Source organism: Opisthocomus hoazin, chromosome 3 (genome assembly GCF_030867145.1).
Source record: "Opisthocomus hoazin isolate bOpiHoa1 chromosome 3, bOpiHoa1.hap1, whole genome shotgun sequence".
Classification (NCBI taxonomy): Eukaryota; Metazoa; Chordata; class Aves; order Opisthocomiformes; family Opisthocomidae; genus Opisthocomus; species Opisthocomus hoazin.
In genome coordinates this window covers 35,160,624-35,188,411 of record NC_134416.1, presented here as the reverse complement: position 1 = coordinate 35,188,411, position 27,788 = coordinate 35,160,624, and the positions used below count along the sequence as shown (strand labels likewise).

The window sequence follows — 27,788 nt, the reverse complement described above, 5'->3', positions numbered from 1 at the left end:
ACCAAAGTGCAGGACCTGGCATTTGACCTTGTTGAACCTCATACGGTTGGCCTCGGCCCATTGATCCAGCCTGTCCAGATCCCTCTGCAGAGCCTTCCCACCCTCCAGCAGATCGATACTCCCACCCAGCTTGGTGTCATCTGCAGAGTTACTGAGGGAGCACTCTCACCCCTCATCCAGATCGTTGATAAGGGTATTGGACATAACTGGCCCCAAAACTGAGCCCTGTGGAACACCACTCGTGACTGGCTGCCAGGTGGATTTAATTCCATTCACCACAACTCTCTGAGCTCGGCCATCCAGCCAGTTTTTCACCCAGCGAAGTGTACACCCATCCAAACCATGAGCAGCTTGTTTCTGCAGCAGGATGCTGTGGGAAACCGTGTCAAAGGCCTGATTAAAGTCCAGGTCAATAACACCCACAGCCAATACTCTTTAAAATTGTTGTTTAAAAATTAATGCTCTAAATTGTATTTGGTTGTTCAAAGAAGTGTTCCTTACCTATGTCACTTCATCAGTATCATTTTTTATCTTTTTATCTTTTTTATGATATTTATGATTAGTCTTTTCAGACTGTTGTTAGTGAACATGTTGATTAAAAAATATAACCTGGTCAGTACTGATTAGTGGACATAATGTTGGAGACTGTCAGTCCCCAAAGAACCAGATGCTGTGACTTGATGATACAGATTCCCATTAAAGTGGGAAATGCACTGCATTTTTTTTGCACCTGAAGTATATGGAACTCTTACATGGAAAATATCTTGCTTTTGGAGGTGAGAGGCGAGTTATGCTAAAAGCAATAAATATAATTTTGCTGTAGAAGAATTTAGCAAGTACTCTCCAAGTAGTGACTTTGAACAGTTGTAGATATTTCAGATAGGTGCCTAGTCACAAGGCTGGAATGCATACCAGAGTGTTTCTGCAAGTCTGAATTCAGTGAGGCTTGACAGTTAGGATTATCACAGTAGTCTGGCCCAAGTTGTTTAGTACTGTTACTGCTGCAGATAAATAAAAGGTTTTGAAGGGTGGTCAAACAATTTACCATATGACAAAATGCTGTTGCTGAGACTAAGTGCAGTCTTGTTTCTTTGAAGCATTCTGTACTTTGTATGTAAGTGTGAACACATACCTGGCTGAGCAAAGCTCTCCAAAAGAGAAAACTGTAATAAAACTTCAATTAATAGCTGTTCAGCAATACTGAAGACTTCTGCTCCCTCTAGGTGTCTATTTACACAGCTGCTTAATTTGTAAACATGACAGCAAGAGGTAGTATTATGCCTGTGACTGTCTCAGATTGAAAGTGTATGTGTTGATGGGTCCACATGCTGTACTGAGATAAATCTGAGAACTGGCAGCTTGCACTTTCCCCTGTAAATCAGTTGCTGTATTTGAACACGAGAGGAGAGAAAAAGGAAAAAATAAAAAGGTTGTTACCTGGAAATCTGGGTTTCAAGGAAGTCTGAACTCATCTGTAAGAGTGTTGGAAGCACTGTGCTACATCTGAGAGACTGACTGTACAGCTATGCTGTCAGATTTTGAGGTCCACCCGAACTTTACAGCTGAACTCCAACTTCAAGAACAGAAAATACAGGTGACTGGACTGTGACCATATTCAAAAGGAATGTGCGATAACTTGTCCCTGTGCAGGTAGAAAAAGGTAACTTGGAAGGTGATTGTACTCTGGAAGTAGCTGGAGGAGGAAAAGCTCTGACAGGAGCAGTTTAGAAAAAGAAGTGATGAGATTATTGTAGTGCTGCTAATAAAACTCCCAATCTAGTTGTTTAATTCAGATACCCAGCATCTTCCTAGGTTGAACTCTTGTGATTTTATTTGAGACCTAGTCACAGGAAGACGGTAGGAGAATAGGGTGTAAAGCTGCATATCATAGTTTTGGCATCACTTGAGCTGAAATACCTCTTCTTCGTTTGGTATTCACATAACCATTTGGAACACACTTCTCTTTTCCGTAAGTGTGTTTAGATTAGATAAACAGTGATAATTATGTCCATCCTTTTTTAAGTTAACTATATTAATTCATATTTTATACAGGCATGTAAACTGCTAGTGATTAGTGATATTAAAAATAGTAAAAGGGAAAAGAAGTGTTGCTGCTGGATCTTGGGTCTTCTGTGCTTGTATAATCAACACAAGGGCAATCCCTGTATTGTTGCTAGACTTAAAGAAGACTGAAGAAAATTGCTGTGACACAATCCTACTACCATTTTCTATTCTCAGACTCATTTGCCAAGCAGATCCTCATTTTGTTTCTTGATTTGAGTGTTCGCTGTTTTTTACCACCTCCTCCCCCCTCAATACATCCACATTTAATAACCCATTTCTGTTTTGATCAGGAAAAAGATTCAGTTAGTCCATGCCTTTTTTAAGAAAACACAAAGTTTTCAACTGAGACTTTGCTTGTGCTTGTTCTTTGTTAATTTTATCAGACTAAAATCACTCAGAATAAGATTTTTTCCTTCTTTTATTACTTTTTATAGTCATTATGCTGGGAAATTATGGCCAAAATAATTCAGTCATTTCACTGAAAAAAGTTATCCTGTTTATGGCTGGTGTTAGAAATGCTAACTTTTTGCTTTAGTGCTAAAAATGTGGAAGAATTCTTCCCTTTTTATTTTACATTTATGTCACTTGTTATTTACATAGCTTCTGCACAACAACTGTTAGATTAATTCATTAATGCCTTAAAAAAAACAAACCCAAAACCACAAAACTTTTCCAACTTTCACAATTTTTTTCCCATGTTTTATTTTAAAATTACCAGATTTCATGTTGATGACATTGCTACCCCTTCTGTAAGGGAAGGCTTGTGGGCTTCTAGAGAGAAATGTTAACACTTTATGATTTCGTTTTGTTTGTGGTGATTTTTTTTTTTTTTTTTGTGGGGGGAGAGTACTTTAATGGAAAATATATTCACAGGTGAATGATTAAGAAATTGAAGGGGTGGGTGGGCAAATGTAAAGGACTTTAGGCTTCCCATTTCCAACAAGACTTTAGGAACTTTCTTTTTTTGATTTAACTTCCTTTTCTGTTTTGGGTCAGTGATTTGTATTATAGGGGAGGTGGTGTTGGTGGTAGAAATAGCTCTTGGCAAAAGTGCTTGAGCACCTGCCAGCAGCAAAGGAGGGTTAGGAATGCAGTAAGGAAATCCAGCTCTTCCAGCTGTAGCTGCAGTGAGTGCTAATTGACATTCACAGAATCACAGAATGGTAGGGGTTGGAAGGGACCTCTGTGGGTCATCTAGTCCAACCCTCCTGCCAAAGCAGGGTCACCTACAGCAAGCTGCACAGGACCTTGTCCAGGCGGGTCTTGAATATCTCCAGAGAAGGAGACTCCACAAGCTCCCTGGGCAGCCTGTTCCAGTGCTCCGTCACCCTCAGAGGGAAGAAGTTCTTCCTCATGTTCAGACGGAACTTCCTGTGCTTCAGTTTGTGCCCATTGCCCCTTGTCCTGTCACTGGGCACCGCTGAAAAGAGCTTGGCCCCATCCTCCTGACACCCACCCTTCAGATATTTGTAAGCATTTATAAGGTCCCCTCGCAGCCTTCTCTTCTTCAGGCTGAACAAGCCCAGTTCCCTCAACCTCTTCTCGTAGGGGAGATGTTCCAGTCCCCTCACCATCCTCGTAGCCCTCCGCTGGGCTCTCTCCGGTAGCTCTTCATCTTTCTTGAACTGGGGAGCCCAGAACTGGACACAGTACTCCAGATGAGGCCTTATTAGGGCAGTGCAGAGGGGAAGGAGAACCTCCCTTGTCCTGCTGGCCGCACTCTTCTTGATGCACCCCAGGATCCCATTGGCTTTCGTGGCAGCCAGGGTACACTGCTGGCTCATGGTTAACCTGTCGTCCACCAGGACACCCAGGTCCCTCTCCGTAGAGCTGCTCTCCAGCAGGTCCACCCCAAGCCTGCACTGGTGCATGAGGTTGTTCCTCCCCAGGTGCAGGACCCTGCATTTGGCTTTGTTGAACCTCATCAGGTTCCTCTCTGCCCAACTCTCCAGCCTATCCAGGTCACGCTGAATGGCAGCACAGCCTTCTGGTGTATCTACCACACTTCCCAGTTTGGTGTCATCAGCAAACTTGCTGAGAGTACACTCTAACTCTTCATCCGGGTCGTTGATGAAGAAGTTAAACAAGACTGGGCCCAGTACTGACCCCTGGGGGACACCACTTGTTACCAGCCTCCAACTAGACTCAGTGCCACTGATGACAACCCTCTGAGTTTGGCCATTCAGCCAGTTCTGAGTCCACCTCACTGACCACTCATCCAGTCCACACTTCCTCAGCTTCCCTAGGAGGATATCATGGGAGGCTGTGTCGAAAGCCTTGCTGAAGTCAAGGTAGACAACATCCACGGCTCTCCCTTCATCTACCCAGCCAGTCATGTCATCGTAGAAAGCTATCAGATTGGTCAGGCATGATTTCCCCTTGGTGAATCCATGCTGACTACTCCTGATAACCTTCTTTTCTTCCACTTGCTTGATGATGGCCTCCAGGATAAGCTGCTCCATCACCTTTCCCGGGATGGAGGTGAGGCTGACTGGCCTGTAGTTCCCTGGGTCTTCCTTCTTACCCTTTTTGAAGATTGGAGTGACATTGGCCTTTCTCCAGTCCTCGGGCACCTCTCCTGTCCTCCAGGACCTCTCAAAGATGATGGAGAGTGGCTCAGCAATGACATCCGCCAGCTCCCTCAGCACTCGTGGGTGCATTCCATCGGGGCCCATGGATTTGTGGACATCCAGATCACTTAAGCGATCCCTCACACAGTCCTCCTCGACCAAGGGAAAGTCGTCCTCTTTGTAGGCTTCTTCTCTTAGCTCCGGGGCCTGGGATTCCTGAGGGCCAGTCTTAGCACTGAAGACTGAAGCAAAGAAGGCATTCAGTAGCTCTGCCTTCTCCGCATCCTCCGTCACCAGGACACCCGTCTCATTTAGCAGCGGCCCCACGTTGTCCCTAGCCTTCCTTTTGCTGCTGATGTAGTTGAAGAAGCCCTTCTTATTGTTTTTGACGTCCCTTGCCAGCTTCAATTCCAGGTGAGCCTTGGCCTTCCTCGTCGCATCCCTGCACGCTCTGACCACGTTCCTGTACTCTTCCCAAGTGGCCTGCCCCTCTTTCCACATTCCATGGACCTTTCTCTTCCACCTGATCTCTGCTAGAAGCTCCTTGTTTAACCATGCAGGTCTCCTGCCTCCTTTGCTAGATTTCTTTCTCAGGGGGATGCATTGTTCCTGTGCATGGAAGAAGTGTTGTTTAAAGAGCGACCAGCACTCATGAACCCCCTTGCCTTCAAGAGCCCTGGCCCACAGGATTCCTCCCAGTAGCTCCTTGAAGAGGGCAAAGTCAGCCCTCCTGAGGTCCAGGGTTTTGATCCTGCTTATCGCCCTGCTTCCTCCATGCAGGATCCTGAACTCGACCATTTCTTGGTCACTGCAGCCGAGTCTACCTCCAACCTTCACATCCTCCACCAGTCCCTCCTTGTTTGTTAACACGAGGTCCAGCAGCGCGCCTTTCCTTGTTGGTTCCTCCACCACTTGCATCAGAAAGTTATCATCGATGCTCTGTAGGAACCTCCTGGATTGCGCCTGCCTAGCTGTATGGTCTTCCCAGCTGATGTCAGGGTGGTTGAAGTCCCCCATGAGAACCAGGGCCTGTGACTGTGAGGCTGCTTGCAGCTGCCTGTAGAAGGCCTCATCAACCTCCTCCTCCTGGTCAGGTGGCCTGTAGTACACACCCACCGTAATGTCACCCTTATGAGCCTGTCCCTTAATTCTAACCCACAAGCTTTCAACTTGTTCCTCCTCTGCCCCCAGGCCAAGCTCAATGCATTCTACTTGCTCCCTCACATATAGAGCAACTCCCCCACCTCTCCTTGTTGGTCTGTCTTTCCTAAAGAGTCTGTAGCCATCTAACATTCATTATGTGCTGATATGTGGTATGTAAATACTGCTTGATCAGGTGAGCATCTATCAAGTCTACTTCTTTTAATGGTGAAATTGAACACAAGCTCGAATTCCAGAGTTCAGTGATTAAAATGGTGGAAAATGTAGCTTTTCTTCTTTTACTAAGGCAGGTATTTGAAAGAATTATTCTCTCAGTCAAATCCTTAATCTTACAATATACACCTGATTTCAAGATCACTAATTTTGATTTATTTCAGCTAATTTCTTAAAGACAAAAATGGTGTCATTTTGTATTTCTATGAATTGCCCCCTACCTTGTTTCTGCAAAGCTATGGGTTGTATTAGAATAACGTGGTAAAAGGTAGTTGCACTCTTAACAGAAGTTTGCGGTCATGTCTGTTAGCATTATTATGAGTTCTAAGAATGCTGAAGAATGAAGTAATGAAACAAACAAAATATATCTGTGCATACCTTGTATGTTTGAGTTGGAAAATTGAGAAAAGCTTACAACAATTGCTGCTTACCCTTAAGGAAAATGGTGAGGGCAGGTTCCAGCCATCTAAGCTATGTATGACCAGTGTGCATGTTATTACTTGTGATTAACATTATGCTCAGGCTTGTGGATTTAAGAAAATAGGCCTATGGAAAAATTTTCAGACATGACTGTTTAAAACAGGGATTGAAAAAAATACAGCTATCAAGGAAAAAATAAGTTCGTAGTAAATGTTGATAACGTGCAAGTATAATTCAGATGCAAGAACAGAAGAAAACCAAGATTTACCTGCACGTTTTCTGTGTTTCCTGCTTCCCCCTACTTGTGTACATCTAAACACGCATATATTTAGGTAACACAAAAGGAAGCTTGATTCTGACTTCAAATGTAAAACTCAGTTACTGTCAGTACAGTCCTGCTATGTTGTGACAGGGGCCTTCTCATGCATACAAGGAACATGTATAGAAATTAAAGTTATGAACATAAATGCTTTCAGCTGCAGAACACTTTTCATATGATTTGTGATTCTTAAAGTGGTCTGTGCTCTGTAATACATTAGTGCGATTAATATATTATACCTAGTTACATGCTGATGATGAATTTCATTCAAGTAATGGAAAAAGGCAGAAACAGACGTAACAGTGTCGTATTGGCACTCTATATCTCACTCGGTTTTAATCTTTACATTTAGAAAAGAAGGTTTTCAGTGGGAACCATGGTTGCCTGAATCTACATTTGTTTGCCATGATACATTTTGTTAAATTAGCGTTTTCTTTAGGACTGGTCCTACAGTTCTTTGACAAGTATGTATGTTTAGATGGAAAATTCTCTTCCACTGGGGGACTGGAAGAAAAACTGATAAAATCATTGCATGTTGCTACGTTTATAACTTTGTTAGTTTAAGCCACTAGTTTGCCTGAAATACAAGTCAATTCAAAGTATTTTTAACTTTGTATAAATAGAGGGAGCTGTATTGTATGCAGTAGTCAGACTGAGTACAGAGAAAGCAACTAGTAGGTATCAAACTTAATCCAAACTTAGTGCCTCTTTATTGATGTATATGTGATATAAAAATATCGCTGTATCTCTGGTGCAGTACTAAATAGACTAGATGTCTGTTATTGAGAAACCATGTGGAGTTTCTCATCTCTGCCATGACTGCACAGCATAATGCATACTATATGAATATATTTGCTTACATAGGCTTGGATACTTTGATTTGTTGGTCTTTTATATGGTTCTGTGAATCTGTTGTATGTCAAGTGTATCATTTACACTTTTGTTACCAATGCTTGAATAGCAACATCAGAAATGCTTTTGTAAACTGTCAGTAATCTGAATAAAATATATAGTAAAAATAGCAGTAAAGATTTTTTTCTTTACAATAGGAAATGAAATAGTTGAAATTACTAGAGAAAAAAGCAATGGAAGGTGACTTACATTTGATGCTCTGACAGGTGATTTTCTTCCAAAGACACAGAAATACCCACCAAATATCATTATTGTTGGTGTGTGTTTGGGCTGTCATGGTGCCTTACAGTGAATCTGTCATTTGCATGCTGACAATATGGGCATCCCCTTAAAGGTGCAGAGTTTCATACTGTAAATTATTGGAATTGATGCTGACACATTACTGGGTCTGATTGCTTCCAAAAGTATGTAAGGACTTGTGTATCATGTTTTCCTTTCTGATCTGCATAGTCTCTGCGCAGTTCAAAGAATGAATACTTTTACAGTAACAACTATTATTATTGCTAAGTATATGAGGTTAGCAATCTAGGAAGAAATTTTTAGCACAAATTTAAATTTTCTTATAGAAATATGTTTTGGGTTTTTTTTAAGGTGAGGTTACAGTGCAAACTGGAGATCTGTTGCCATGTAGGATTTGTGGAAGGACTTTCTTTCCAGCAGCACTGGTAAGTGGTACGAGCACTGTTGGCTTTTAGATCTGATAAGTTGATAGGAGGATTAAGCAGTGGTCACTATAGCTAAATAAAGTAGATCTACATGCTTGGTTTTGGTGTGTTGTGTTTTGGTTTTATTTCCCCTCCCAACTAATTAGCGATTCCAGTTGTCTGAGTTTTGAAGCTCCTGAGAAGGAGGTTAACTTTATTTCAGTATCCCATCTTTTTCTGAAAATACATGCTTCTAAAAGCATCTTCTCGAGGGTTGCAGAATCATTCATTACATCTGCAGATGTAAGCCCTGGCATCATCAGTCTCAGCTAGTAAATTAAGTGTTTTGTTAACCATCTTCAAAAGACTGTGTTCTCCAGTCTTAACAGTAATTGGTCTCTCCTGAAATATGAAATGGATTTCAGACACTTCTGATTTGTCTTGCCACTCAATGCAAATGCTGCCTACCTACCATCGAATTTTTATTTGCAAGGAGTAAATATAGATGCTTCTTATTTTTATTCCTCATTGCCCAAGTTTTTGTGACCATGTGTATGCATTCACAAATTCCTGTAGTTCCATTCTAAAAGTAATGGCTGTCATAAATATTTGAGTGAAAGCAGTTTGATCTTTTTTTATCGAGAATTTGGCCTTGTTTGCCGATTGGCATATTGAGAAAGAGGGAAATAGCATGTTAATAAGTTATGTCTTCAAAACTAAGTTGTATATTCTCCTTTTGTTTTTCTTCTGCTTGTAGAAAAAGCATGGACCCATTTGCCAGAAAACTTCTGCCAAGAAAAGGAAGACATTTGATTCCAGCCGACAGAGAGCAGAAGGAACTGATATTCCCACAGTAAAACCTCTTAAGCCAAGGGTATGGTATAATTTATTCTGCATATGAACATTTTAGGCAAACTATTTATTCATCGTAATAAGGCTTATTTCTGCTGGCAATTTGTGATAATTAGATCAACTAGGATCTGGAAGAAATCTAAATAAAATATTGTGTACTAAAATAAACCATGTACTTAGCTTGAAGTAATAGCTTCAAACATATAAAGCTCCTTCTTTTTTGGCTTCTTAGCCAGAACCACCCAAAAAACCTTCCAACTGGAGACGAAAGCACGAGGAATTTATAGCAACTATACGAGCAGCCAAAGGACTTAATCTTAAAGATGGTGGAAAACTCCCTCCACCACCTCCGCCATCATATGACCCTGGTATGTAAAACATCTCTTTAAAATCTCAGATCTCTCTATATTTTTTTTTTTAAACTTAATTTGTAAAAATTTTAATTGGAAAAGAATTTGTTGGAATATGATACTCATGAGTTCTTGAAGATGACTGTCTGACTATCCCTATGCAGATGCTGGTTTATGACTGTGGGTCTGGCTGACTAGCATTCTGTGTAGCTTTCAAGGCCCAGGACTTTGTTTTTAATGCATCAAAAGGTAGTTGTGGCCAACTTGCAGCTTGCCACAGTCCTATAAACCATGGGCTGAACAAACTGTTTCAACATCTTGTTTCTGTCCACAGCAGTAGAACTGCTCAGAAAGAGCAGGCTACCTTTTTAATTAACTGCCAGTGCTGGACACCCACAACCTATTTACATTGTAAGAATACACGTCAACTGTGTTCTTCAAGTGTAGTCTCTCCCATTTCTTGCTGAATTCATGTTTAGTTTTATGTGTGCAGTGTATGCTGTAGTGTGCATGTGATCCTTCCTCATGTGGTGGGGGTACTGAACGTTTTGGGCACGTGAGATGTGTGGGATTTGTATTAACAAGGGAGTAACAGTCCTTGGGTGCCTTCAGAACTGGAGGCTGGGTAAAGTGTTGAAGCAGTCTGATGGGAGGGAGAAGGAAATATACTTTTCAGTTAACTTCTGTGATGTGGTGATAGGTTGGAGAATATATTTCTTCGCCTTGTCCTAAGAGCAAAACCACTTCATCAGCTTAATGACTATTTTCAGAAAGATTTAGAAAAACAGAAAAAAATCATCTGTTTGCTTCTGTCTGTCTGTGGTGAAGTGAGGATGTGAGTGTTCCCTACCTTATTTCTTTACAGGAAACGTGTTAGGGCAGTATTGGGATTGTACTTTTGCATTGATAGTAAGAAATGAAGTCGTATTATTCAGCATTCAGTACTCTTTGTCTTGAAATGCCATGTGGCATTTCAAAGTATCCTGATTTAACCCCAGCTGGTAACTAAGCACCACACATCCCTTTGTTCACTCCCCCACGGCAGGATGGGGGAGAGAACTGGAAGAGTAAAAGCGGGAAAATTCATGTTTTGAGGTAAAGGCAATGTAATAGGTAAAGCAAAAGCCACGTGCACAAGAAAAGCAAAGCAAGGAATTTGTTCACTGCTTCCCATCGGCAGGCAGGTGTGCAGCCATCTCCAGGAAAGCAGAGCTCCATTACATGTAACGGTTACTTAGGAAGACAAAAACCATCACTCCGAACATCCACTGCTTCCTTCTTTTTCCTCCAGCTTTATATGCTGAGCATGACATCATATGGTATGGGATGTCCCTTGGGTCAGCTGTCTCATCTGTGCCCCCTCCCAACTTCTTGTGCACCCCCAGCCTGCTCGCTGGTGGGGTGGGGTGAGCAGCAGGAAAGGCCTGGACTCTGTGCAAGCACTGCTCAGCAGTAACTAAAACAGCCCTGTGCTATCAACGGTGTTTTCAGCACAGATCCAAAACATAGCCTTATAGTAGCTACTATGAAGAAAATGAGCTCTACCCCAGACAGAACCAGCATATATAGTAAAACCAATACCTAGTGCTGTGCATAAGAAACATAAGGCTCGGTGCTGGAAAGGATCGTTAATAATCTAGTTGTATAGGTTCTAAATTACAAGCAGAAGAGCCCAGAACCAAATCTAGCTTGGAAAGCTACTAAAATGGTGCTCTCTTGGTTCCAGAGACTGCAAATGAGTTTGAACCGAAGGAATTAACTCTATTCAGCCTGCTTGATAGGAGGTAAAGAGAAGAGAAAGATATTGTGCCTCTGTTTCTCTTCTGTTTTTTACTTTTTCCAAGCTGAGTCTTACTGTTTGTAGTCTCCTGGCTTCATCCTGCTGCAGTGGGTAAGACTTAGAAGGAGGGAACCAGTAACAAAGAGAAGATGCACAAATTGATCGATGCATTCTCTTCTGACAAATAGAGCAGCTATCCTTACTCCTTTTCCACTTCACCTGTAGAAGAGAGGGAGAATTATGCATGGTATCATGGAGTATATCCATCCTCTCCTACTCACCTCTGTCTTTGGCATGCCTATTTCTAACTAGTTGCTAGTCTTTCTTCTTTAAAAGAAAAGAGTTCTGTATTAATATTTCCTACTTAATGGCATGCTTTGAGTTTGCAAACAAACAGTATTACTGGTTCTTTGATCTCCTGTTCCACCTTTTTCTTAGAAGTGCGGAATCGCCTCATGATGCTAAGAAGGACCTGAAGTCGCCCTATTTGCATTGAACTTGTTTGCATATGTATACTGCCCACTTACTTTGATTAGTTTGTGTTTTATAAATCTTACATTGAATCCTAACTGTTGTTCTGGACATTATGAACAGTACTTCCTTACAGCCAGGTGACTGACAGGTGCTAAGCATTTTACAGAAGGATGAAGGTACAATCCCTGATTCTTAAAAGAGCATACGTTAATCCTCTACAGTCTGATCCATTTATTTTAGTGGACTTTGAAAGTCGTCTGTTGGAACTGAGCTGTGCCCCATGTAGAAATGTCTTTTCTTATTATCTAGGGGCTTCCATAGCTGTTTTTTTAAATTAGTTTGCTTTTTTCTTTTTTTTAACTTTGATTTGGCCTGTTTTGGTTTGACCTAGAGATGTTATAGTTCTTTTTCTTCTGAGTTTCTGTCTCTTAAGGTATAGTTTATGTTTGAGTATTCTGACAGTAGTGGTATTTATGTATAATAAATAAATAAAAATCCATTGTTTCTGGCAGATGAGATTACCATGCTGTCACTTCTGTGAAGCATTCGTGTGTTCTTCCTGTGTTGTTTGCTCACAGTTCTTGGGTCACAGTTCATGGTTTGGTGGCCACTGCATCAGGTGACTTACTCAGAATTGTTTGTTAATTTTAGCTACTTAAACCAGAGTACTAACGTGTAATTCAAATCTTATTTTGGATTGCGTAATATCTAACTATAATCTTGGAGGCAGTGACTGCTGAATCTCTCCTCATTTTCTTTGCTACATTTTTAAAATCACCTAGGAACATACTAATTTAACCTGCTTTACCGGTGTCCAGCTCTTACGAAGTTGATGTTTACATGGTTTTGAATACTGTAATGTGGGGAATTCAGCATCCATATTTCTAGACTAAAATGTCCATCTGAAACTGCAGTCCAAACAGTTTACTTTCCAAGGGCAGAGTATTTTAAGAGGTACATTTCCAGCATACAGATGAGGGATCTTTTGGTATTTTGAACATTTACATAACCTTTCTGTTTTTTTTCCCCAATGTTAGTAATAATATTTCATGCAAGTAGTACTGTTTGTAATGTGACTAAATTAATCTTGAAAAATAATACAGCCGCCAATTACGCTGTTTTGTCTGTCTGTAGCTATCTCCTGATTTTGACTGAATTTCCTCTGATTCTTTTTTTTGTTGAATTTCTGAATTTTTTTTTTAACTATGATTTCCAGTATTGCAGTTAGCATTTCTCAGTCCTTTCAAAATTGTCAGAGGAAACGTGTTGTCTTTTGCTATTTGTATGGGAAAGTCTCTAATGTGTTTTCATATCTTGAACAAACTGAACTCTGTTTGTGACTTTTTTGTTTAGCCTCCTCTCTCCTCTTCTTCTCCACTTCCTTCCAGCTGATATCCCTGCCATGTCCATATACCTCTTTGGACACCTCTGCTGAATAGCATCTCTCAAAGTGTTTCTGATTTTGTGTAGATTATTTCTGTTCCTCAACCACTCTTCCCATTCTTATCCATCAAACAAGAAACATCTTTTTGTTACATGTGGGCAATATTCTTTTCCCCAGCAATCTGTATATTATTTTCACATTCAAGAGGCCTGAATTTTCTCTGGGGATGGGGCTGAGGCTGGTCTTCAAAAGACTTTAAAAGACTTTATTTTTTTGAAACACAATATTAAGTTAGGTTTTTATGTTTTTAAGATTACATTCAGTGTCCATATTGTCAGAGGAGATTTAATGAAAATGCAGCTGACAGACACATCAATTTCTGTAAGGAACAAGCAGCACGCATTACTAATAAAGGGAAGTTGGCAGCTGATACCAAAGGGAAGCTTCCTTCTCGAACACAGGTGAACTACAACATTTTTCTTAACTTGTAACTTGCATTCGACATCAAATCAAGCTTGTTAAATAGTGTGTTGCTCTTAAATAGAATTAACTGTTTTATTCTGTAATGTTATTATTTGCATTAGACTGAAATTAGACACTAAGCGTGGAAGAGGTTTTTGCTTTCTTACTAGAGTTGCAGAGATCCAATCAGATGGCAGCAGTTGCAAAGCCAAAAAACAGGCATAAGTGTAATTCAGAGATTTGTGAAAATGACAGGTCGGGGTAGCAGGAGGAAGCAGAGATGCAGTGTTTGCAAAGAAAGTTGAATTTCTGTTGTGCAAGTATTCTGAATCCAATTCAAGACTGTTCCTTAAGTGGACAAACAAAGGCACATGACTACAGGACCACTGACAGCAGTATTTTGGCTATTTAGAGGCTTACAGGAATTCAGATGTATTAAGGTAAGAGCTTCAGTAGTTAACTTATGATGGAAAAGAATGATTAAAGTGTATGTGTGTATTCATTTGGTGGTAATGCTCTTTTTTCTGGAAGCTGTGAAGAGTTCAGCAGATGCAAGCAGTGACTTAGTGATTATTGTATTGTGTTCTGAATTAGTGCTGGGACTGGTCCAGAGCACGCAGGTGACAGTAAGGTTTGAAAGGCAATAATGATCCTGGGCTTGTGTGTTCTTTTTAAAATTAGCTGGTAATGAGGTGATAATGTTAATCTCATGAGACAGCTGTGAAAAAAAGATGAGAAAAGCTGTAGAAAAATGGAAAATACACAAAGACATACAGTTAAATGAAAAAAAACACGGAGCAAAGTTAGATAAACTTTCCTACTGGTATTATGTGTATGTATACGAAAGCAGACTAGCGGAAACCATTTGCATGATCCTGTACCAGAAACAGTTTAACTAATAGGTAATCATAGTCTGTTTTCCCACAGTCCCTGAGATAACTACCTATCATGTTATATAGATAGTTTGATTTAATTGCTTAAATTTCTAGGTTGTATTTTGTTACAGTACAAACCTGCTGCAGTGAAGAAGATGCCTTCTGTAGGATCAACACCATCATCATCATCATCCCGCTTACCGCAGCCCAGTGGAGTTAGCAAAACTCTTGTAGGTATGAAATAAATATTATGAATATTCATTTCCTTTCTAAATATTACTTCGCAAACTATGCAGTGAAAGTAGTATAATTTTGATAGCTGGAAGAATTTCTACAACATTGCCCAGTGATTTAAACTGACAACATACAAAAAATTCATAGAAGGAGCTCAGTGTTACATGAGTGGATAAGTTTACATCTGTTTTTCATAATACCATTTTTTTTATCAATGTTTTTTGTGACCTGATTTTTTTTGACTTACATATATGATGGCTATGTACTTTATTGCTGAAACTGATATAGTGATTTGTAAAAGCTCGTTTAAAGTAAAGTTGGAAGAGGTACCAACTGGTATCTATCCAACAAGACTCTTAAGCACAGAGGATTCTCTTGTGTTTTATATATCGGGTCAAATTAGGGTTTTTTTGCTGGATTGAACCTGCTGCAAAATCATTCTGTGAAGTAATGCATAATTGTATCTAATACTGATTTCTCACCTGAGATTTTTCTTTTGCTTAATTCTGTAACTAATTTGTATGCTGAATATGATCATGAATTGGTGAAAATACATAGTCAAGCCATGTATATTATAATTATGCAAACACTGGTCTTATTCTGATTTCAGACATCATGAGATATCAAACATGTTCTGTTTGTACATACCTTGACATTCTAAACTTCTTTCCTTTTTTCTTTCTGAAGAAAGATATTGAGATCCAATGTTTTTTATTGGAATGAAATGTTATGTCTCAATTGCATATTTTCTGTAAATTTCTGGAAACATACTTGCTTTTTCCTAGTATTTTGACACTTGTTCCTAAGTTGATATTTCTAAATCTCTTGGTTTGTGTTATACTATTTAAAAATATATATAATGAACTGTATCATTCCAACAGAAAAAATCATATGTTTGCTTACATTTCCATACTTGCTTTTAACTGCAAGGTGCCTCTTCAAGTAAAGCACTATCTTCATCTGGATCCAGTGGGGGCAAAATTCAGACATTATCCCCAGCTCATAAAAACTCATTGGGAATGGTGAACCAACAAACAGGGTAGGTTTCCATTTAGTGTTGTCATTTATGCTTTATTTCATATTTATATTGTGCTGGTTCTACAAGTCTTTGGTCTGTTTCACTTGCATTTTTTTCTGTAAGGTTCAGAAGTGAATTTATCCTTTATTTATAAACACAACGTTTAAGGAACATTGGAGTAGGCATAGATGCATTTTCTAATGGTAAAAAAAAACAGCAAAGGAGGTAAAGTGACAAAAATAGATATAAAATACATTTAAAAGCTATAGAATATGCAAAAGTGGTTGGAGCTACAATTTTTTTTTCTTGTAAAAGTGAAGAAACTTAAAAAAGGAGAAAACTTTAGGCGTAATTTCCTGCAATTCGTGGAATTAAAAGCAAGAGGCCTCTGCCACAGGCCATAAGCCAATTGTGACAGTATCTTCCCTCTTAGAACGAAAGGATGGATACTTTCCCTCTTCCCTTTCCTGTCTAAAAATACTCAAGAGACAACAAATGAATGAGCACAAATAAGGCAATGGAAACCAGCAACAAGAAGTGGTAGGTGTAGATCACTAGAGTTCAATGAAAGTGCTGGTGTGATCAAGGATGTTACTGTTATTTTGCTGGGAGAGGAGTCAGTGCACATTATCTCAAAGAAGAAATGTATGGAAGGGAATGAAGAAAAGTAGTGCAATTTTAGAGAAGTTTGAGGAGCACCAAGCAGCACTGAGAGAAAACTTAAAAAATATGACAAAATGATTGCAGTTATATCATTGGTGATTGAAGAAGACTTATTGCTATAAAAATGAGTATCAGATTGGAGGAAGGCTATAAAAAGTGGAGGGAAACAACAGCTTCAGTTTGTGAGGAAGAAAAAGGACATTCTGAGAGAACCCATGAGGGTGGACAGCTTTATTACTAGTGATTTTTAGTGTATTGGTCTTAAGTCCTACAAGTTACCCACAAATATGAATTACAGCTCTGTCATACCTCCCTCCTAACACCGTGTAGCATGAGGATGCAGTTCTGTTCCTCCTTGCTCTACCCACTCATACTAAGTCTTTCAAACGCAGGCTGGAGGCGAAGTCCGTGAAATCAGAAATTTTTGTCAGAATTTTTTTTTTGTTATTCCCCCTCACCTTTGTCCTAGTAGTCTGCAGGTCAGCTTCACAACTGTTTGTAAGCATCTATGCTTCAACTGTCAGAAAATCCCACCCTCTGCTATTCACTGACTGAATTTAATATCACATTTCTCCGTTTTCAGAAGTTGAATTAACACCTCCTGATAAGTGACAAACAAGTAGATCTGCAAACAACAGTAAAAAAAGTCAGCTGAGATAATTTGAAGGCATGTTTTTGACCCCAGTGGTGAATCCCAGCTGTCTGGGAAAGGGTTTTTCCTGTTGATAGAGCTTCTAATTGCAGTCTGTATTGGTTTGTGAGAGGGCACATGTTTTGGTCTTCACTTCTTAGTTAGGAAGTTCTGTTTAATTTTACCAGTCAGTTGCTCACTGGACTTGCTACTTTGTATTCTGTAGTCTTCCCTTTCCCCTTCTGAAGCCTGAAGGAAGAACTGTGATGTGACCAAGTCAAATAGCAGTTAATAGATGGAGAGCCATTTGCACAGGTTCTCTCTGTTCACACATGCTGTTAACCACAAATAGATGACTCCTGGTTGGCCTAGCTCTCAGATAATGATCTCTGCTGATGGGCAGTAAGTGTTAGCTTGGCTCATAACCTCACTTGATTGCCTACACAATTTCCAGTTTTTAAGAGTACAAATGTGATGTATGTGTTTCTGCCTGCAGTCCTTGCTTCTCTGCTCTAAAAAACTTCTGTTCTCTTCTTGTCTGTGCCAGCCAGCCCTTATGATTTCTTGCTGGTCATACTAACCAGTCATCTCACAGATGGCTATGAAATGTGTCTTTTTCCTCAGTGTTCTGCCTGACACCTAGCAATTCTTTCTTTTTGTTTTGGCTGCTTTGTGTTCATTTCTGAGAAATTGTTTGTGAGGAATTACAGGTGTAGGAGCAGTTACAACATGGAAGAGTGGGGTGCCTCAGATTGGTCACTAGTAACGATTTTGGCCTTAATCATCTCAGTCTTAGTATCGGGGTACCAGTCAAACAACAAGCCATGGCATGAGATCTGGGGTCTGTTGTACCTAAGTGAGGCAGAGCTCATGCTGTAAGATGTCCTGCTCTTCCTTCTCAGTTGTTAGTGAACTGATTACCAAGCAGTGTTGCACCTGTATTGTTTTAAGGGCAGTCTTTCAAATGGAATGTTAAGAGACCACATGATTATTTCTTTTATTTTATTCTTGGCAAACATTTAAGAGCCTACACACTTTTTTGACCAGGTTAAATTCCAGTTTTTGCTGTAAGAAACAAGCTCTGGCACTTTGCCCTAAGTCAAACTCTATTTTTTTTGTTGATTTTTTTTTTACATATTAATTAAGTGAAACTTCCTATTTTTGCCTAGATTGTTGTAATTCCAACTTTGGCAGAGAGGTAGTGAGGCTTAATAGTAGAATTACAATTATATTGTGCAATATCAAGGATGAATTATACATAAATTGGAGGGGGGCAGTTTAATCAGACACTGCTTCTCTCTGCAGAATCATGGTACCTGTTCTCTGTGACGGTTGTGCGAAGGGGCAAGAAACTACTGTCTGCTGGCAAATGTAACAGCCAGAAGCTGAAATATATAGGCATGCAGTTTCCCTTGTGCTCTTTAGGTGGCACTCTTGAACTGCTGCCTGAAACTATTGTGACAGGCACATGAAGGTGTTGGTGCTTTTGTGTTAAAGGTGAAGGCTAAAACGAGCTGGGTCTCCAAGGTGTTTAAGTCTGTAAAGGAAAGATTCTTGAACTTCATTTCATATAAAGTTCAACTTCAATATTGCAGTGTAAATTTTTATTTTGTATGAGCAGAAATGCAATCAAATTTTATGAAGCCCCTTATTTTAAGTAATTTTTGCTATACTATTTATTTTTTTTAATTTAAATTCTTCTCTTCTGTTCCCCAAGTAAAGGGCTACTCTGAAAGCACAGCACAGCATCATCAGCATAAGCCAGGTTAGTGTCAGTGAGCCTTACTTTGTACACATAGATCAGGATGTGTTAACTGAGTTCTGCTGTGAGTTTTCTTTTTATGCCTGGACAGAGTAAGAGCACCAGCGAGTTATAAGTATTAATCAAAGTGTAGCATAAGGGCATCATTTCCGAGTCATAGGGGAGCAAGCGAGAGTGCAAGAGGGTGTGACTCTGTATTGTAGTCAGTAGGAAAATCTTCATTCACTTGCGTGAAAATAGGATTTCATCTTTTTCATGTTGAAGAACTGTGAGAGGAAAATTAATTCTACATAAATTGTAGTTAGGCTTATATTTTAATAGTGAATCATGTTCAGATCCTACGTTTGATACATATTTTGTAAAAGTACAGAGTTTACCACTGTCTTACATTTCTCAAGGAGTAGGGAAGTTGTAGTAAGTTGTCGGAAGTAATCAGATCTTCAGCAGAAAAAAAATGGGTAGGTGGTTCTTCCTATCCGAAGGCTAAACAAACAGGCTAACTCCACCCCCACATGCAAACTGTGTTGCTTAGCAGCACTTGACTCCACTGTTTGTGGCCAGCCAGGGGTCTTTTGCAGGGGTACAGGTTAATAGTCTATGCATGTTTCATTTATGAACAGTATTTTTTTTTTATTGGGACTTGGAAAATTATGGGATGTTTTTTTGTTATGATAAAGGAACCCTTATAAATTACTTTGTCATTTTTATTTTATTTTGGGGATAAAACATACTATTTAATGTTAAGCTGATCAAAGTTATGCCTCGTGGGAATCATGTCTGTTAGTGACACATAAGTACTGTCTTACAGCTGAAATGCAGTATGAACGGCACACCTAACCACTATCAGTAAATTTTTAATTCCACTTAAATATTTACCATACAGCATGTGTAGCCTTTAAAAACATTATGTTTTAAAAATAGCTTGTTCCTTTCCTTAAGACTATAACTTATGCAGCTTTGTTCAATGAAATCAAGGTAAATAAGTTGTTTTGGTGGTCTTTGCGTTGCAGAAGATTCCTACGATTGTGCTTTTTTTTTGTTAGTACATGGAAGGGCTGTCAGCTTTGAGGTTTTTGTGCAAGTGTGGAAGAATACTGTAGTTTGGATTTTTTGCAGTGTCATGACTGCTTCTATGTTATTGTCTTCGGTATTCTATGCTGTAGGTGCCTGGAGTTCACAGATTATGTTGATAAAATGTTGAACCTTCAACAAAGAGCTAAGAAAATCATGGTAGGTTGGAGCTTGTGTCTTGCAGTGTCAGAGACCTCAGTCTTCCTTCTCAGTCCTTGGGAAATATGTAAAGAGTGTGTATTTGGTCAAACATGGATTGATTAAGAATTTCCTGAGTTAATTAGTTTGAACTAGAACATCTGTTTGGGAGGAGGAGTGAGAAGAGGAACTCTAGGGGAACTTATCTTACAGCCTGCATTATTTGGGGCTAAATTGTCAAGACTAAAATCTCAGTGTTCCCTGCTGACTTTATAATGAATGAATATCATTTAGCATTGTTGAATTTTTGTTCCTTATGGGGAGATTTCTTTTGATGCTTTAGAGATGTAATGTGGATTGCAAGGTTCACACCAGAAGCTTCCCCAAAAAACAAATGATGTTGCAAACTTTATAGGTTTTGTGTCTTTTAATGCAATGTTACTATAGAAGGAGTATAAAAAGTAGTATGATATGGGTGTTCAAGACACACAAGAGACTTTTATATATATGTTAAAAGCTATATTGAAACTAATATGCCTCCTTGACAGCATTTAGCTGTTTAGTAATTTTCCTGGCATTGTAGTTTATTAACATTGTATGACAAGAATCAGAAAACTGCACAGTAATTTTAAGAAATTATTTTCCTCTGCATGAGGATGTGTTTCGTTAGTTTTGCTTGTTTGTTTTTTCCTTATGGCTTCCATTTAGGGGTGGGAAGCTTGCAAAAGAGCTAAGCTTCAGCTACCCAGACATATCCATCAATTTTGCTTTGTTTATTTCTTTGTTTGTTTATAGTTCCTTAATTTCAGAAAGATAAATAAAAATACTCAGTGTCATCATTTTCCAGTTAAGGCTTAAGTTACTAGGCTTTTTTTGAGAGGAAACTTCTTTTACGTTTTTAAGGTAGGAATGGAGATATATTGGGCTTTTTGCAAGTTTTACTGTATGGTTTAAGATTATAAAAATGTAGAACTACTTGAAGACCTAATTTTTCTAATATAAGTTGTAATTTCTCAAAAGCTACAGTTCTGCTTATGATGATGTGTGGGAGGGAGAGATGGTGGTATGTTTTACTTTGAGAGGTCCTTTGTTTAATTAATTTTTCAAAAAATTTATTTTTGTACTCTTTTTTTTTTAAATGTTATATGTAATAGTAAAAAAGTATAAAGCATTACCTGTGTGTATAGTGCTGTCTATTGTGGGTGGGTTGTTTGGTGTTAAAATAAAGTTGTTTTTCTTTCAGGCTTTTCTCTTTTTTTTCCCATCTCCATAAAAGAAAAGAGAATGGAAGGCATGTTATTCTCTCTGAGCACAATGTTCAGCCTTTACAATAAAAAATGTTAAAAAGGAAAAATTTTCCTTCTTGCAAATTTTAAAGTTAAGGAGGCTTGTACTTATATCTCTGTTACTTTCTAACATCTTAATAAAGTTACTATGACTTGTAATTATGAGCCCCCTTTTCTTGATGTGACAAATTTAACATTATAAAAGCTATTCTTAATAGAAAAAAAGGCCAAATGTGAGTGCATTGTGCAGAATGTGAGGAGAACTAGCATTAGCTTTTTGTTTTTTTAAAAAAAAAGATAGATACACATTGGGAACCTAATGCAAACACAAGTCTATGAAATCCTCTTCTCTAAGAACCACCCTTTTGTTTGCTGGATTATTAAAGTCTGATTTGTACATATTTTTTGTTTTAATCAATGGAAAGTCTTTGGGAATAGAAATATTTAATTATTAGTACTTAATATTTTTTTTTTTGCATTAACTTAAATAGCAATCTAGCAGTCTCCTTATGAGTACCCCTTTATATATTTTAATAGTAAGATGGACAAGTTAGGCCCACCACTGCGAACTGGAAGAGATGTGCAAAGGTTTTATGACACTGATACAAAAACAGACAGTACCATCAAAAGACCAAATGAGTTGTTGCCTGTAAAGAAGTAAGTATCACAAATCAACGTGACTTATCTGTTTTTCAGAAATGTTCTTCCAAAGCACTGGAAAAATGTGACCTTGACAGGTATCTGCTGCCCAGTATGTCTTCAGTATAAATGCTGTGGTAGAAGAGTATATAATATAATTAGTATAATTATCTGTTTCATGCTAGGTAAACAGCTTCATAGTAGGACAGGAAGGGTAAAGACTTTTCTCGGATTTAATTTCTTCTGTCACTGACTACCTGTGGACTAAGAGTAAAGAACTTCTATCTTTGTAAACCTGAGATAAAACTGAATTTGCATGATGTAAAGCTGGAGTAAGCATCTAAGCCTGGTAACTGTACAAATATCTACCTTACAGGCAAATGTTTTGTGACAAAGTATTTTTATTCTCTTAAAAGTCAAATATTTATCTGTCTTCTTCTGTAAGATAGCTGTGGTGGTCCAAGAATGTAAGCAAGGCAGACTTTGTAATGAGAGACAAAGTCTGTTATGAAGTCCAATTTATATAAAGACTTCTGACTATTCAGTGAGTCCAAGATCTAAGTTTGGAAGAAAGGGTGTTCCAGTCTTTTAAAAGGGAAAAGATACTATATTGTAGTTAACCCTTTGATGTAATTTGGAAGATGCCAAATTCAAATGGGCTGATACTTCATAAACAATACCTTAAAACATGGTGCAAAAGAGAAATTAGTAATGGATTATGTGGCACATAAATGGAATGTAATGCTTTAAATATAAATGTGTCTAAATCTCTCTTTGTTATAGTGTTGTAATGAAAGCTGAAGTATCTTTGAGACAGGGCCAGAATATTTGAACTTGGGTTTCTATTTGAAGAAGCAAAAGGAATGAGGAGGGGGGAAGCTCTTTATAGACAATTTTTGTTGTTTTTGTTGCTTTACATGTTTGGTTAGAGTTATAAGTCCTGTCAACCATCAAAAATTAGGTCAGTTTTTCATTTTATGACACATAACTAACATATTGAAAATTTGGCTTAACGAGTTACTGAACGTGCTTATAATAGCCGCTTCCCATAGAGCAGTGATTTGATTTTTGTTCTTGAGAGAACTTCTGTAAGAGAATAGGCACTTATTCTGCTCTTCATAACATCACTGTTGTTCTTATTCAAACGTCCACTGGGTTCGTGGATTAAATCTGCCTTCCTTGCGGGAGGTTCACAGAATCACAGAATGGTAGGGGTTGGAAGGGACCTCTGTGGGTCATCTAGTCCAACCTTCCCGCCGAAGCAGGGTCACCTACAGCGGGCCGCAGAGGACCTTGTCCAGGCGGGTCTTGAATATCTCCAGAGAAGGAGACTCCACAGCCTCCCTGGGCAGCCTGTTCCAGTGCTCCGTCACCCTCAGAGGGAAGAAGTTCTTCCTCATGTTCAGATGGAACTTCCTGTGCTTCAGTTTGTGCCCTTTGCCCCTTGTCCTGTCGATGGGCACCACTGAAAAGAGTCTGGCCCCGTCCTCCTGACACCCACCCTTCAGATATATCAGGTTATTCGATGTGTTGCATGCCAACAGCACTGAAAAAATGTGAATAACTACTAGCTGTTGTTAAATCCTGTGTAGCAATGTGTATGGTTGCAGTTTATGGCAAAGGTTTCTGGACTTTGGCATGGATGCTATTAGTCATAAGGAACTCATTTATGATTTTGCACAGAACTATGAGCTGTTGTGGGTGACAGTGATAGCTGTCAAGAATATCGGAAAACGCCCTGTCTAGGAAGCAAGCTTGATATTTCAGCATTTCTTATCAAAATCCAACCAAATTGTGAATGCATAAATAGTAAAAGGCAAGCTTCTTTTACAAGTATCTTTCAGTTTTTCATTTTGCAAGCAGTGTAGTCCAACGTGAGCTGCTTTAGGAAGGGAGGTCCCCTTCAATTTTGTCTTTTTTTGAAATTCAGAGTGGGTAATAAACATCTTTAAAGTTATGTCCGGGTGTTGATACTTCAAGGTCGCATTGGTACACAGCCTCATCTGCTGTCAGGCTCCATTAATACTTCACCTGACTCAGATTAGAACAGGGATTTATATACCTTTTCAAAAACAAAACAAACAAAAAAAACCAAACAGAGAAAGCAACAGAAATGGACAAGTAGATAGAAGTGGCAGAGGTTGGACAGATCGGAAGAGACCAAGCTGTGGTGACAAAAGTTGAGATAATCAAGAATGTCTGACTTCATTGGGACACATCTGTCTCTAGAGATCAGATTGCAACTTCAGGATGCAATTTCAAGATTTGTCATCAAACATACATAAAGCCTGATTCTAATTATGTGTCTAGATCTGGGATGAATAAAGTTGCAAACAGTGGCAGCCTGCTACTTCTGTTGATTTACTCATCAAAATGGCAGAAAACATTGCAGTTAATTGTAAGACTCATATTAAAGTTTTTTTTCTGCATTTTTAGAAAACTAATTCAGAAAAAAAATTACAGAAATTGTGCAGAATGCTAGGTTTAAACATTTCAGAATTAAGACATTCTGTTAAACCTTTAATGAGTGACAGTTTATCTTTTCGTGGGACTCTGCCTCCCTCAATAGACAGGGTGGACAGTGCACTTTCAGTGTGGCTTTTCAATATTTTGTTTGTTTGAGTTTTTTTTCCTTGTTTCAGTCAGTGGCCCGTAGGCTGTACTAGACAACATACAAATCATGTTTTTAAGACACTGATTTCTGGGAAACTTCTCTAGTATACAACTAGTTTTAAAGCATCAGGTGAATTTTCAAAGTACCTAGTGAAATAAGGGTGCATTATACATAGTTTAGAGAAGGGAACAGTTGAAATACAGGAAAGAATAGTCGACAACTTTTCATGTAAATTTCTTTCAAATATCTAGGACTTCTAGATATTCGCCTGCTCTAGGTGACCCTGCTTTGGCAGGGTGGTTGGATTAGATGACCCACAGAGGTCCCTTCCAATCCCGACCATTCTGTGATTCTGTGATTCTAGCATTATATTCAAAAACGATTGACTCAAAGTACACCTTGAAGAGACTTCGGTTTAAGAAATTAATGCTGTTAGTTCTGAAAAAAGTAGTATGTTCGTCCCAAGTGGAAAATACACAGAAAACTGAGTCAGTAATTTGAAACAATTTTTTCAAATGTATTACTTGGAGTTGTCTGAACAGGATTTGAGGCATAGTTCTGTTCTTTGCATCATTGTCTGATTGTCCCTGATCCGTGATGGTCCATACCATTTCATAGAATCATAATAGTTTGGGTTGGAAAGGACCTTTAAAGGTCATCTAGTTCAGCACCCCTGCGATGAGCACCTAGATCAGGTTGCTCAGAGCCCTGTCCAACCTGACCTTGAATGTTTCCAGGGATGGAGCATCTACCACCTCTCTCACTGTAAAATAATTTCTTCCTTATATCCAGTCTAGATCTACCCTCTTTTAGTTTAAAACAATTACTCCTTGTCCTATCACTACAGGCCTTGCTAAAGAGTTTGTCCCCATCTTTCTTATAAGCCCCATTCAGGTACTGAAAGACCACAATAAGGTCTCCCGGGAGCCTTCTCCTCTCTAGGCTGAACAGCCCAAACTCTCTCAGCCTTTTCTCATAGGATAGGTGTTCCATCCCACTGATCATTTTTGTGGCCATTCTCTGAACCATGTCCTTCTTATGTTGGGGACTTCAGAGCTGGATGCAGTACTCTGGGTGGGATCACACCAGAGTAGAGGGGCAGAATCCCATCCCTCAACCTGCTGGCCATGCTTCTCTTGATGCAGCCCAGGATACAGGTGACATTCTGGGCTGCGAGCGCACACTGCTGGGTCATGTCCAGCTTTTCATTCACCATTACCCCTAAGTCCTTCTTGGCAGGGCTGCTCTCAATCCATTCTCCACCCAGCCTGTATTGATACTGGGGGTTGCTCTGACCCAGGTGCAGGACCTTGCACTTGGCCTTGTTGAACCTCATGAGGTTCACATGGGCCCACCTCTCCAGCATGGCCAGGTCCCTCTGGATGGTATCCTGTCCCTCAGGTGTGTCATCCGCACCAGTCAGCTTTTTGTCATCTGCAGACTTGCTGAGGCTGTGCTTGATCCTGCTGTCTATGTCACTGTGTCATTGATGAAGATATTAAACAACACTGGTCCCAATACGGACCCCTGAGGGACACCACTTGTCACTGGTCTTCATTTGGACATTAGGCCATTGATCACTACTCTCTGGTGGTGACCATCCAACCAATTCCTCATCCACCAAACAGTCCACCCATCAAATCCATACCTCTTCAGTTTAGAGAGAAGGATGTTGTGGGGGACTGTGTCAAAGGCATTGTAGTAATCCAGACAGATGGCATCTGTAACTCTTCTCTTGTCTACTGATGTAATCACTCCATCACAGAAGGCCACTAGGTTGGTCAGGCAGGGCTTGCCCTTGGTGAAGCCATGCTGGCTGTCTCGAATCACCTCCCTGTCCCCCATGTGCCTTAGCATAGCTTCTAGGATGATCTGCTCCATGATCTTCCCAGGCACAGAAGTGAGGCTTGACAGGTCAGTAGTTCCCAGGGTCCTCCTTTCAACCCTTTTTAAAAATGGGTGCAAAGTTTCACTTTTTCCAGTCATTAGGGTCTTCGCCTGACTGCCGTGACTTTTCAAATAGCATGGAGAGTGGCCTGGCAATGACATCAGCTAATGGTCAGGACTTTGGGATGCATTTCGTCAGGTCCCATAGACTTACGTATGTTTAGATTCCTCAGATGGTCACGAACCTGATCTTATTTACAGTGGGAGGGGCTTTACCTTCCCAGTTCCCGTCTTGTGGTCCATCCACTCGAGAGGTGTGGGAAGAGAGATTGCCAGTGAAAAATGAAGCAGATAAGTTATTGAGTACCTCAGCCACCTTCTCCTCTGTTGATACGAGGTTGCTATTATTCTTCATCAGGGGGAGTACGCTTTCTTTGACCTTCCTTTTCTGGCTGATATACCTGTAGAAGCCCTTCTTACTATTCTTAGCATCCCTTGCCAAATTCAGCTCCAGCTGCACCTTTGCCCTCCTGACCCCATCCTTATACAACCGGGCAGCGTCTCTATGCTCTTCCCAGGATACCTGCACCTGCTTCCACTGCCTGTGCATTTCCTTCTTGACCTTTAGTTCAACCAGCAGATATGGACTCAGCCATGCTGGTCTCTTGCTTTCCTTTTCTGATTTCTTACCCCTAGGGATCAACAGCTCTTGTGCTGTATGGAAAGTGTCCTTAAAGATCTGCCAGATCTGTTCTGCTCCCTTGTCCCTGCTGACAGGTTCCCAGGGGCTCCTGTGAAGTCTCCTGGATTGCCTACAGCTCACCATGCTACTTTTCCCGCAGATGTCGGGGTGGTTGAAGTCCCCCAGCAGGACGAGAGCCTGCGAGCATGATGCTTCCTGTAGCTGGAGTAAGAAGGCTTTGTCAGTAGGCTCCCCTTGATCGGGCAGCATGTAGTAGACACCACCCACAAGATTCCCTTTGTTGCCTCGGTCTCTGATTCTTACCCATAAGCTTTCTGCCTGCTTGTGGCTATTCTTCAGAGACAGCTCTTCACACTCTGTCCATTTCTTGATGTAGAGGGCAACGCCTCAGACCCTCCTTCCTCGTCTGTCCCTTCTGAACAGCCTGTACTCATTGATAGCCCCACTCCAGTCATGAGATTTGTCACACCAAGATTCAGTAATGGCAACTAGGTTGTAGCTTTCTAGCAGCACGGTGGCTTCCAGCTCCTCCTGTTTGTTGCCTACGCTGCACCCATTGGTGGTAGAGGTACTTCAGCTGGGCTGTCAGCCATGTCACCTTCTTAGAGGAACAGCCATCAATACCTTTGAGGTATTTCACTGGTGTTTCCCTGTTGGCCTCT

General features: G+C 39.9%; 1 protein-coding gene across 3 annotated transcripts in view; it reads left to right on the top strand.

The window, feature by feature from the left end:
• ZC2HC1A (zinc finger C2HC-type containing 1A) overlaps positions 1-27,788 on the top strand; it is a 41,832-nt gene that overhangs the window by 7,749 nt on the left and 6,295 nt on the right. Inside the window, exons 2-8 of one of the 3 annotated variants that reach the window (XM_075415966.1) lie at positions 8,251-8,324; positions 9,061-9,177; positions 9,388-9,523; positions 13,456-13,604; positions 14,612-14,714; positions 15,645-15,753; positions 21,821-21,940. In XM_075415966.1, the coding sequence (XP_075272081.1) occupies positions 8,251-8,324; positions 9,061-9,177; positions 9,388-9,523; positions 13,456-13,604; positions 14,612-14,714; positions 15,645-15,753; positions 21,821-21,940 (808 nt within the window). Of the gene's footprint in view, positions 1-8,250; positions 8,325-9,060; positions 9,178-9,387; positions 9,524-13,455; positions 13,605-14,594; positions 14,715-15,644; positions 15,754-21,820; positions 21,941-27,788 lie in introns of all 3 variants that reach the window. The other 2 variants (XM_075415968.1, XM_075415967.1) reach the window with 2 other exon arrangements.